At 44.9% G+C, this 13,512-nt stretch overlaps 1 protein-coding gene across 3 annotated transcripts in view; it reads left to right on the top strand.

Annotated features, from left to right (window-relative positions):
• The window catches only part of gpn1 (GPN-loop GTPase 1), an 84,677-nt gene that overhangs the window by 15,912 nt on the left and 55,253 nt on the right, over positions 1-13,512 (top strand). For all 3 annotated transcript variants that reach the window (XM_080200891.1, XM_080200892.1, XM_080200890.1), the window contains exons 4-6: positions 411-477; positions 875-912; positions 12,752-12,830. In XM_080200891.1, coding sequence (XP_080057017.1) covers positions 411-477; positions 875-912; positions 12,752-12,830 — 184 coding nt within the window. The remainder of the gene's footprint in view (positions 1-410; positions 478-874; positions 913-12,751; positions 12,831-13,512) is intronic.

The following is a 13,512-nucleotide window of genomic DNA, read 5'->3' as shown; positions in this document are numbered from 1 at the left end:
CCTCAAGTTTATCTAGCTTCTCCTTAAATGCATCAAAGCTTCTTACCTCAACCACTGTCGCCACACAATTGGTAAAGAAGTTACTTTGGGAATTTCCAATTACATGTACTAGTGACTCGGTGTCTATCCTATACAATTCTTGAATAATAATTCAGTCTTTCTGATACATATAACCTCGGTTTCTGGTGTCATCATGGTAAATAATTTTGTCATTCTCTCGTGCCTCTATGACTTTGTTGGAATATGGAGATCAAAACACTTCACTCCCAAGTAAGGTTTAACAAAATCACAACTCTACACTCTATGTGAAATCAATTTCATTGCTTTGTTTACTCTTTGACTGGCCAGCCTGAGTTAGCCCTTAGCCTCAGGTCTGCCAGGTGATTTGTTTTTCTGAACTGCTGCTCCAGGTACGGTCTTGGACCAAATGGTGGCATCGTCACTGCTTTGAATTTATTTGCCACGCGGTTTGATCAGGTGAGAGATAATTCACTGTAGTCTGAAGTGGGGAAGGATGGGGAGCGCAAAACCAAGGGTCGGGGGGCGCCATGGTGCACTCATGGCCTCCATCGCGCACTCATGGCCTCCATCGCTAATACCCTGACTGGACTCTTTCCTTTTCTCCCTCCTGCTGGCCTCTAGGCATACCCCTTCCCATCTCCCTTGTTCTCCCTCTCTCTCCTCTGTCAACTTCACCAGTTCTCTCTCTTTCTCCCCGCTCCCCTCCCCTTCACAGCCGTGCTGCACCCCTGCTCCATGATTCACTGACATTCTAACCCTTCTTGCATTCATCCTCTCCTGTAACAACTTTGAGGAAAGGGTTATTTTATGTATCTTTTGTTAATGCTGTTCCTCTTCACTTTGTTTGCTGCAGGTTATGAAATTTATTGAGAAGAGGCAGCAGGACTGTCGGTGAGTACATTTACAGCACAGATGGAGCTCACTGGAGCCATCAGCTGGACCATTACTGTATCTGTTCCTATCTCCCTGTGAAGTGATTTCCATTCTCTGGGAAACTGCCCCTAAGTTTAAGACATTCTCAATTGCAATAAGCAAAATTCTTCTGATTGTTCGTTGCACGCCTTCATGAAGTTGTTCAGGTGGAATCCATATAGAGAGAACTGAAATGGGCAAACAAATAATGGAAGCAATCGAGTGAATGCAGTACATTTAGGTTGAATGAAAGAACGATCGAGTAGATCAGAATCAAAGATAATTCCCTGGGCTACAAAAATACAACTTTCAGTGAGATAAGGGATCTAAGACAAGTGAATTGGGTTGAAAAGTTGAACAGGTCAATGGACCAACATGAATAAACTTCAAATTGAGTAGAGTCAATGGGTGAATTCTCTATGTTTGTTTCGAAGTGCGGTGGCAGGCGGTTCTGGCAGCACCATTTCCACTGGCTGGATTGGCATGGAGTCACACTTGATTAATTAGGTACCAGGGAGTATCCAAATTGTCTGACGGGTCGGGAGTTGATTCACCCACCCACCGTCAGCTGGCAGGTTTGAAGTCCCTTTTAGAACCACAGAATGTTTACAGCACAGAGCAAAGCCACTGGCTGTTGTGTCTGCGCTGACTGAAAAACAACCAAGCAACTTAATCCTACTTTCCATTATTTGGTCCGGAGCCATGCAGGTTACAGCATTTCAGGTGCATATAGAGACACCTTTTAAATAAGTTTAGGATTTCTGCCTCTAATACCCTTTCCAGCAATGAGTTGCCCCTGAACTCTTTGAAAGACTTCCTCTCATCTCCCCTCCAATCTTTCTACTTATCACTTTACATCTATGCCTGATTCATCCAGGCTTAAAACGTTGCCAGTCCAAGTGAAGGTAGATTCTCTGCTTCAGAATTTTCTCCAATAGTTTCCCTACTACTGATATGAGACTTAAAGAACAGTAAACACAGGAACAGGCCCTTTGGCCCACCACGTCTGTGCTGACAAAGATGCCTCTTTAATATTTTCTTGCCTCTACGTGGCCTATATTCCTCTATTTCCTGCCTATTCATGTATCTACCCAGATGCCTCTTGAACATTGTTATAGAATCTGCTTCCACCTGTGCATTCCAGGCAGTCACCACCCTCTGTGTGAAAAACTTGCCCCTTACATTTCTTTTAAACTCCACCACCGCCCCCCCCCCCCCCCCCCATCCCCCACATTTTCAACTTAAGTCCCCGAGTAATTGACCCTTCAACCCTGGGAAAAAGACTCTGACTATCCACTCTATCAAAGCCTGTCATAATCTTGTAAATCTCAATTGGGTCTCCCCCTCATCCTCTGACAGGCAAATGAAAATCCAAGTTTGTTCAACCTTTTTTCATAATCTATATGCTCCAAACCAGGCAACATCCTGGTAAATCTCTTCTACACCCTTTCCAATGCGTTAGCGTTGGTTTAGCATAGAATCATAAAAACCCTACAGTGCAGAAGGAGGCCATTCGGCCCATTGAGTCTGCACCTACCACAATCCCACCCAGACTCTGTCCCCAAAACCCAAATATTTACCCGCTAATCCCTCTAACCTACGCACCCTAGGATACTAAGGGGCAATTTAGCCTATTAATCTAACCCGCACATCTTCGGACTGTGGGAGGAAACCGGAGCATCCAGAGGAAACCCACGTAGACACAGGAAGATGTGCAACCTCCACATAGGCAATGACCCAAGTCGGGAATTGAACCCAGGTGCCAGGAGCTGTGAAGCAGCAGTGCTACCTACTGTGCTACCCAAAAAAAGGTGTAAACATTTGCAATCCTTTGGTGCAGTGGCACCACCTTGAGCCTAAGAATGACAAAATTATGGCCAGTATCCTTGCAATTTCCATTCCCGCCGTTTCCTTGGATGCAGCTTATCTGATGCTGGTGACTTGTTAACTTTAAGCACAAACAGTCTATCCAATGCCATCATCTTTTAGAAATCCAAATAAGTTACATCTATTGCATTGCTGTTAGCTATTGCCTCCTATTATTCCTCAAAAATTAAATTAATTTGGCCAAGCAAGATTCTGCCCTTTGAAATCCATGTTAAATGTTTGATGTAGTTTTCTCTCTTTTTTTTATTCTTTCCTTCAGTCGAGAATTCCATCATTTCACTTATTACCAGTGTTAAGCCAACTAGTCTACGATTCCCTGAGCATGTTCTATCCTACTTCTTAAATCTTTCATTTTCTTGGACCCAAAGGCTGTGTCTTAGTCCCATTCTGAATTTGTAATACACGACGACCAGTTATCTGATTGGATTAGCCATTATTTTGGAGGATAGCTTTGATGCTCTCTACTTCATCATCAAGCATGAACGGTGAACAAATGGCTCAGCCCCTTTTTCAGAAAATTGCTGGTGTGATTAGTTGGACATTGCTTACTAAGCAGTTGTGATTGTAAACTGGTTATTGGTGTAAATCTTAGCGCAATGATTAATCAGGCTTGCACATGCTAGAAGGGGAGGTGATGGCCTAGTGGTATTATTGCTAAACTGTTAATCCAGAAATTCATCCAATGTTCTGGGAACCTAGGTTTGAATCCTGCCACAATAGATGGTAGAATTTGAATTCAGTAAAACATATCTGAAATTACGAACGTATTGATGACTATGAAACCATTGTCAATTGGCGAGAAAACCTATCTGGTTCACTGATGTCCTTTAGGGAAGGAAATCTGCCATCCTTGCCTGGACTAATTCACCTAACCTGAGGAAACCCACGTAGACAAGAGGAGAACATATGAATACACAGACAGTAACCCAAGGCTTGAATTGAAACTAGGTCCCTGGCACTGCTTCACAATGAATGTTTTGAGGAGCTAACAGTGTGTAACTAACAGTATTGCCAAAAACAAAAAGGCAGGGGACGCTTTTGGAGACCAACTGAGTGACCAAGCAGCCCAGGCTATAAACTAGCAAGTGGAGAAAGGAAAGAGAGACAGCGAAGGAGAGAGAAGAAAGAGAGTGAGAGGGAAAAGAGAAGTGTTCTCGTGTTGGTCCCCACACCTCGACAGGGTGAGAGGGTGTATTCAGGTCGAGGGCCAGGGTGCGTCCACCGATCGGGGAAGGGGGTGGTTTCTGTGGGAGCACTTGGGGTCCTGGGGCCATCAGGTGTCTACTCACCCAGCTCCAACTGCAGTGTCCCAACATGCAGTATAAATGGTTGTCAGGTCTTATAGACCCTGGCAGTGGACCCATGTACTGTGCATCTCATCTTCTCCAGCTTAATGGTACCTACCACTCCTTCACACGCTGAGAATGCATTGGAGGTGCACCTGATTTTTACCTAAACAGGATTAGTCGTTTTGTCAGGAGTGTAGTGACAACTACAAAATCCACTTGGAATTTTGGCAGCGGTGGATTTAAAGGCACAGGGCAGCTGGGGAGTTGGGGGGAGGCACGAGGTACACTTATGTCTTGATCTAACGTTGCTGCAATCGTCTCAGATATTGAAGTCCAGTAGTTATACAGTGATGGGCGAGCCCAGAACTACATAAGAGGGTGGTGGGAGCTTGCTGGCACCGTTCACAAATGGGGCTTGTACCCGAGTACATTCTAGAGATTTTAACCCTAGTCAGGTATGCTCTGTGAAGGAGTTTACATTGTAGCACACCCAGTCGGCACATATTGAGGCGGAGTGTACTCGATGCAGTACCATGGCCCAGTCCTCTTCTGAGAACTCCTCCCGCGGATCTTGTTCCCAGAAAGATTTAACCACTGATAGAGAGGAGCTTTGTTGGGACACAATTTGAGAATAAAGAACAGAAATGATACCATGCGTAGTAATCGAAGACACTAAGAAGATGTCAATGAAGGCACAAGGTGGGAGTGTTGGAAATTGGGGGTTGGCCCTACGCACAGTCTCAAATTTGCAAATATCTGAAAGTGTGTTGCAGGTAAAGCAAACTTATCCACCATTTGCTGGAATGACGCAACACCCCGTCCACGTACAAGTCCCGGAATGCTCTAATCCTGTGCTTGGCCCAATGTTGAAGGTATCTTCTGAAACAGACGGAAGGAAAAAATGGTTCTCCGATACTGGGGAGGCCAGCAACCAAACCTGAAATCCAAAGTGGCATCTTAATGGTGTCCAAATTTTAAGAGTTGACTTAACAAGTGCAATCCTAGTATATGAGCAGGAGGAAAAATTTACCGGGGAATATATCAAAGCAGCCTAGGAAGATGGAGCACAGGAGAAGGATTCTGACTGCAGCCAACAAGGAACCTCCTGTTGCCTCTCCCTCTGCACCCAACACGCTGCCGCCCTCATATTGGCTGCCCAATAGTAAAATAGAAAATTGGGCAATCCCATACCCACCCCCCCTCCCATTTAGGGCTTTGCAAGACTGTCCTTCGCTCTTGTGTTTTTCCTATTCCAGACAAAGCTTGAAGTGAGCTGATCAAGTCTGTGAAAAAAGGATTTGGGGGTGAACACCGGGATGCACTGAAAGAGATATAAAAACTTATGCGGTATGTTCATCATCTTCACTGCATTGATCTGGTCCGCTAACGATAATGGGAGGATGGACCAAAGTTTGAGGTCCTGTTCCGTCCGCCCCATGAGTGGAGCAAAGTTAGCTCCAAAGAGCCCACAAAATTTGCTAGTCGCTTGCACTCCCAAGTAAGTAAACTGCCGTGACAATCTTGAAAGGCAGGATGAGGAGGGGGAAGGCTACGAGCCGCTGCATTCAAAGGAAGAAGCTCACTCTTATTCAAGTTAAGCTTGTACTCTGAAACACAATCAGACCTCTCGAGTATAGATAAAACTTTGGGAATTGAGTTAGACGGGTTGCTGACATACAATAGTAGGTTGTCTGCATACAGCGATACTCTCTGGTCGATTCCCTCCCAACCAATCCTCACCACTATCACTCGTTTGCTGTTGCGAAGAGCTGCAGCTAGAGGTTCAGTAGCAATGGCAAATAACAGGGGAGAGAGGGGACATCCTTTAACATCATAGAATCCCTACAATGCAGAAAGAGGCCATTCAGCCCATCGAGTCTGCACCGACCACAATCCCACCCAGGCCCTATCCCCATATCCCTACATATTTTACCCGCTAATCCCTCTAACCTACGCATCTCAGGACACTAAGGGGCAATTTTTTTTAGCATGGCCAATCAACCTAACCCATGCATTTTTGGACTGTGGGAGGAAACCGGAGAAAACCCACACAGACATGAGGAGAATGTGCAAACTCCACACAGACAGTGACATGAGCTGGGAATCGAACTCAGGTCCGTGGAGCTGCGAAGCAGCAGCGCTAACAACTGTGCTACCATACTGCCCTTTCTTAGTCCCCTGGATAAAGGGGAAAAAAGCCGAGTGCACATTGCTTGTCTGGACCAAGACTAGAGGAGATGAATTTGGGGCCGAACCTAAACCTCCCGAGAGCATAAAATAAATAATTCCATTCCATCCAACCAAATGGTTTTCCAGCATCCGGCGAGATTCACATCTCTGGGAGCTTGAAGGTGGCAGGCGCATACAAAATGTTAAACAGCTGCTGAATATTCAAGTATAAAAGGAGAGCTGGCTAGATGGGTGGAGAACTGGCTTGGCCATAGAAGATAGAGGGTAGCAGTAGAAGGATCTTTTTCTGGCTGGAGGTCTGCGACCAGTGGTGTTCTGCAGGGCTCTGTACTTGGACCTCTACTGTTTGTGATATATATAAATGATTTGGAAGGAGGTGTAACTGGTGTGATAAGTAAGTTTGCGGACGATACAAAGATAGCTGGGCTTGCGGATAGCGATGAACATTGTCAGAGAATACCACAGGATAGATAGGCTGGAAAATTGGGCAGAGAAATGGCAGATGGAATTTAATCCAGATAAATGCAAAATGATGCATTTTGGTAGAACTAACATGGTGAGGGGCTATACAATAAATGGCAGAACCATCAAGAATATAGACACACAGAGGGACCTGGATGTGCAGGTCCACAGATCCTTAAAGGTGGCAACGCAGGTGGAGAAGGTAGTGAAGAAGGCATATGGCATGCTTGCCTTTATAGGACAGGGCATAGAGTATAAAAATTGGCGTATGATGTTGCAGCTGTATAGAACATTGGTTAGGCCACATTTGGAATATTGCATCCAGTTCTGGTCACCACACTATCAGGAGGACGCGGAGGCTTTGGAGAGAATACAGAAAAGGCTTACCAGGATGTTGCCTGGTATGGAGGGTCTTAGCTATGAGGAGAGATTGGGTAAACTGGGGTTGTTCTCCCTGGAAAGACAGAGGACGAGGGGAGACCTCATAGAGGTGTATAAAATTATGAAGGGCATAGATAGGGTGAACAGTGGGAAACTTTTTCCCAGGTCGGAGGTGACGAGCACAAGGGGTTGCAGGTTCAAGGTGAGGGTGGCAAGGTTTAACACAGATGTCAAAGGGACGTATTTTACAGAGGGTGGTGGGGACCTGAAATGCACTGCCAAGCAAGGTGGTAGAAGCGGACACGCTGGGATTGTTTAAGACTTAACTGGATAGTCACATGAACAGACTGGGAATGGAGGGATACAAACAAATAGTTGAGTTGGAAGCAGGAGTGGCGCAGGCTTGGAGGGCCGAAGGGCCTGTTTCCTGTGCTGTATTGTTCTTTGTACTTTATATGGATTTATAGGGATATAGGATTTAATGGGATTGAGAGTTAAAGATAAGCCTGGCAGGTATGGATATGACCGGTGCAACTTGTGGGCCGTAGGGCCTGTTTGTGCTGTAGTGTTCTATGTTCTGTGTCCATTTTTAATGAACCCAGTCTGGTCAGGCGAATATCCTCCAAGCGAATGGCCAGAATCTTAGAGATCAGTTTGAGATCCACATTCAGCAGTGAGATTGGCCTATAAGAGTTGCAGATTTGTGGGTCCTTGTCCTTTTAAGGATAAGCAAAATTGTCGCTTGCCTCAGTCTGCGGGAGAGACCGTTTCTCATACGATTCATTGATCACGCTCAGTCGTGCAGAAGCCAAACTATCCATAAATGTTTTGTAGAATTTGATGGGGTACCCATCTGGTCCCAGACATTTCCCACTTGGCATAGTTCTGGCCACCCTAACAATTTCTTCAATATCGATTGGTTTCTCCAGTGCCGCGGCCTCTCCCCTGTCCATCATGGAGAGATTCAGTGCCCTAAAGAACTCCTGAAAGTCTGCCTCATTGGCGATAGATTCCGAGCTATGGAGGGTTGAATAAAAGTCTCTAAACAGTTTATTTATTTGCTGCGGATCAGTAGGAGACCCCATTCGGAGTCTGCATTTGTGGTATTAGACTTTTGGCAGTGAATTGGCACAGCTGATGAGCTAGTAGTTTGCTTGCCTTGTCTCCATGCTCATAGTGTGTATACTTAACATCTCTTCCACTTGACGTGAGAACAAGGTCTCAAAGTCTGCCTGAACTTGTAAACATTCCTTATATACCTCTGGAAATGGGCTCACAGTGTACATGGTAAGAACATAAGAGTAGGCCATCTAACCCTTCAAGCCTGTCCCGCCATTCAATAAGATCATGGCTGATCTGAAGTGGATCAGTTCCACTTTCCCGCTTTCTCCCCATAACCCTTAATTCCCTTGTCTATCAGAAACCTATCTACCCGTGACTTAAATATATTTAGCGAGATAGCCTCCACCACTTCAATGGGCAGAGAATTCCAGAGATTCACTACCCTCTGAGTGAAGAAGTTCCTCCTCAACTCCGATCTAAAACGTCTCTATAAGATCCCCCCTCATCCTTCTAAACTCCAACAAGTACAGACCCAGTCTATTTAGTCTCCCTTCATAGGCCAACCCCCTCATCTCCGGTATCAGCCTGGTGAACCTCCTCTGCACTCCCTCCAAGGCCAATGTATCCTTCCGCAAGTGCGGTGACCAAAACTGCACACAGTACTCCAGCTACTGTGGCATCAACTTGGGCGATACGCCCCAGCAATTCCAATAATCTCCTACCTCTCTGCTTCGCCTCGTGAATAAGATATGATTTGGCCCCTTAAATAAACCTTCAATGTCTCCCGAAAGATAGCTGCTGAGATTCCCGACAATCATTAAACTCGAAGGAATCATCGATCTGGGTTAACAGAAATCTAACAAATTCATCATCAGAGAGCAGATTAAATCACCAAGGTGTACAGGGGCTCACCCTCCTCCCCACTACCAAGTCCATTGTCAAGAGAGCATGGTCCGAAATTACAGTGGATTTATAGGAACATGAGTGCACAGCTGGGAGTATCTTATTATCTACCAAGAAGTAATCTATACGTGAATATGTTCGGTGGACAAAAAAAAAATTCCCTACTACGGTTAAGAAATCTTCATGAGTCTGATGCTGCGTATTCCATGAGAAATGATGTAATAATTTCTGCCAACTTAGAAGATACAGCAGTGCTGGAGGAGGAGCAGTCCTGGACAGGATTCAACCAACAGTTGAAATCTCTGCCCGGTGTCAACCGATGTGAATTCAGATCTGGAAGTAGCGCAAAAAATGACCAGAAAAAGTATTCACAGTCCCAGTTTGGGGCATACACGTTCGCTGACACCAGGGACGTCTCATATAAGTAACCCATGACAACGTATCAGCCATTTGAGTCAGAAATGACTCAACTGGCTACTACCAAGGATAAGGACTTGTGGATGAGGATTGCTGCCCCCTTCCCCACCCTGTGCCTTGGTGTGAAAAGTTGAGGGAAAGCATTGACACCCTCCATCCTCTACAGAGCCTAAAATAGCGCACTGGCGTGAGATGGGTCTCTTGGAGGAATGCAATTTGAGTACCTAGTTGTTGAAGATGCTGAAATATCTTACCGTGCTGAACCAGACGATTTAATCCTCTGACATTCTGGCTAGTGGACTTGATCGCTCCTAGGTAAGGGCCTCCTAGCCAGTATCCCACAGTCCTAACAGCTTGGTATCCCTCCTCACTGGGGAGTCTCCCCCCAGCTGCTGACATCGACAGATGCCATACCCCAGGGCCCCACGCTCCACCTTCCCCACCAGCCCCAGGGAAAGAAAAAGTGGACTTGAAAGAGGCCAGACCACACCCACAGAGAAAAAAAACCCAGCAAAGACACAAACACTCACAGATTAAACCCGCAAACAGAGTCGTTGCCCCCACGCCCTCCCAAACAGGGTGCCTGTGCCTCCAACACCTCTATCACAATGTCTTCACAACACATCCGCATGGACCACAATTTCCACCTCCATTGCCATCACAGTCTCAAGTGGTCAAACCTGAAAAGGTCTATAGAAATACCAAACACATAACCAAACAGTCGCAAAACACACGACCCTTTTCTGGCTGACAGTTTGATCACAGTACAGCATGCAGGTTCATAAAAAAACAAATATCAGTTTATATCCACCGTGTGGTCACCTGATTCAAAAATCTGCTCCACAAATTTCATCGCTGCCACTGGATCCGTGAACTTGTGCTTGGCTCCATTGTTGACAGTAATCCTCAAGCAAGCTGGAAAGCGAAGCCCAAACCTGACCCCAGGATAGTCATGCAGAATTCGTTTGGCATCAGCGAAGGTTGCCCTTCTAGCCACCACCAGGGTAAAATCTGGAAATATCAACAGCTTATTTTCCTGGTACCTTCAGAGTGGTCGCCTGTGCTACTTGCCGCAGTCTACGTTTGAGGTGTAATGTATCGTTCAATAATGAGCCGAGGAGCTTCTCCTGGTCTGGGCTTTACCAGTTACACTCTGTGTGCGCGATCCAGAAGCGGCTCATCCTCAAGTTCCAGCACATTCTTAATAGCCGGGCAACAAAGTCTGTGATATTTGGGCCCTCAAGGTCTATCAAACAGATGTTATTTCATCTTTAACATCCTTCTATTAGAGATTCTAATTTCAAATGAGTAACTTGGCTCTTCATTCCACTAAATGCCTCCGAGTCCTCAAGCTTCTTCAAGTGGTTCTCACGGGCGACGGTGACACCTTGGAGAGATTTAATAGATGATCTGAGCTCCTCTCTCAGCTTGTCTATCTTGGCCTGCAACTCAGTGGCCCACCGATCCAATTTACAGTCCAATCTTTGCATGGCCTCCATAATAGCTTCCCCTCTCCTTTTGCTCAGCATACTCTGTTCAGGGATCCTTCCAGGATAGCATGGTGGGGGACAAAGCACCCCCCCCACCCCCGACAACTCTGTTGGTTTGCCTCCTGCTATTTTGCCAGCACCTGTGGGCTTACCCATTTTCCTCCAGCCTGGAGCACTATTTCTTAGTCCATGTATCAAGCTGTCTCGTTGTTCGATCTACCAGAGTTCTTCTCGCCTTACTTTCAGCCTTAACAGGGTGAACAGAAGCAGCAAAGGGTTCCCAGCTGAGCTGCAAGTTGCAACTGTTCTCCCTCACTTTAATTCACCTGTGCTTGGATGAAAGAAGAAACAACACAGTGCCTAGGTTGATCTGACAGTTGCAGTTTTTATGAAACAGGAATTCTTCCCTGGGCTGCCCCCTGCCTTTGACTGAGTGAAAAAACTACAAGACGGTTCCAGGCTAAACTGGAAGTCCCAACATGCCCCTCATACAGCTCTAGCTACAAAAAAAAATCCAAAAGTAGAAATAGCAGCTTGCAATTTGCAGCAGGACCTCAGTGGCTCCTGCTTCCCACTTTAATTCACCCTTTCTTGGGTGAAAAAGAGCAGAGAGTTTGTAGACTGAGCTGCAATCCACAGCTCCCTCCCCACTGAGAGCACACAATGAATTCCAACCAGCAGGAAGGAATCTTAAAAATAAACCTTTTCTCTTAGACTTTCGAAGTTCTCTCTTTGCAACTGCCCTCCAGGTATATTTAAAGTTTGCTTTGTGTACATTAACCTCTCTCTCCAGACCTCAACCAACAGCCAGATTTTAAGAAGGATCTTGCCACCTGTAGATCATGCTTCTCACACCAGTGCTATCTTTGATTCCCTATTTTCTCATTTTTATTTCAAAATTTATAGCAGTCTCATTTGATAAACCCTTTCTCAACAATAAGTTTTTCTTAAAAAGAAACATTGAGGAATCCTTGGCCTTTTAAATAGAGCCATAAAAGTTGGGATGGTTTGCCAAACCTGTATAATAAACTGGCTATGCCTCAGCTGGAGTATTGCTCTATTTTAAGAAAACAAGGCAATGAGTGATAGAACTGGAGCTGAAGATTTAAACGTAAGAACTAGGAGCAGGAGTAGGCCATTTGGCCTACTCCGCCATTCAGTAAGATCATGGCTGATCTTTTTGTGGATTCAGCTCCACTTACCCACCTGGCCACCATAACCCTTAATTCCTTCATCGTCCAAAAAGTATCTATCCATCTATCCTTGCCTTAAAAAACACAATATAAGCTGTTATTTAGAAAGAATATTATAAGCACGCACTCCCAATCAGACAACCATACTTTAAGCCTTCTCCTTTGTAAATGTTAGCTCACCCAAGCCTGCCACACAGTAACTTACCATCTACTGTGGTGGGATTCAAGCCAAGGACCCCAGTGCATTGCTCTAGGTTTATAGATTCTCAGTTCAGTGACCTAGACTACTAGTTCACACTTTGCCACTATGGGGGCACAAGCGAATCTCCACTTGGAGCCCATTACCTGAATATAATTAAACATGCAATTAATATACTGTTAACAATTGTTTCCCACATTTTCAGAAGGCTATCAGAGCTTGGTAAGGGCTCTGGAGATTTACTAGAATTATATCAAAAATGAGGAATATCTATGACAAAGAGAGACTGAAGAAACTGGGATTATTCTTCTTAGACAATTGAGTTGTATCATCTTTTATTTGAAGGTTTGTTCTGATAGACACTCCTGGACAGATTGAGGTATTCACCTGGTCTGCATCTGGAACCATCATCACAGAAGCTTTGGTAGGTATTAAAACCTGGAATGAAGCTTTTAAATGTTGTTGCAAATCCTGAGAGCTCATGTCCGATTAGTTCTTATCCCTAAGGACAATCCATCTACCTGTGCTGAACTGCCTGGAATATGTATTTGATGGGGACAGTGCAGAGGGAGCTTTATTCTGTTTCTAACCCCATGAGGGACCAATATCTGTAATATACTTGGATTAAAAGCATTTGATAAGGAGCCTCACAAAGGCTACTTAAGATGGCCCATGGTGTTGGGGTAGTTAGTATGGATTGACTAACTATTGGAAGATAAGAGTGGCATTTTCAGGATGGCAACTTGTAAGTAGCAGAGTACCACAGGATCCAATGCTGAGTCCATAATTATTTACTATATATGTTAATGATTTGGACAAGGGAAGTGAATATACTATTGCCAAGTTTGCAGTTGACACAAAAAGAAATGGAAAGGCAAGTGGTGAGGATAATGCAAAGTCTAGAGAGAGATATGGATGGGTTAAGTAAGTGGGCAGAAACATGGCAGATGGAATATAATGTTGGAAAATGTGAAATTATGCAATTTGGTAGGAAGAATAAAGGAGCTGAATATTTTTAAATGGAGAAAGACAGCAGAAAGCTGCATTCATTGATGGAAGCGTAGAGAATTCCAATATTGACAACACTTTGAGGGAAGAAAATTCTC

Source organism: Carcharhinus amblyrhynchos, chromosome 12, assembly GCF_965287045.1.
Source record: "Carcharhinus amblyrhynchos chromosome 12, sCarAmb.v2.hapA, whole genome shotgun sequence".
Classification (NCBI taxonomy): Eukaryota; Metazoa; Chordata; class Chondrichthyes; order Carcharhiniformes; family Carcharhinidae; genus Carcharhinus; species Carcharhinus amblyrhynchos.
The sequence above is the reverse complement of the archived record's forward strand: the minus strand, read 5'-3'. Positions and strand labels throughout refer to the sequence as shown.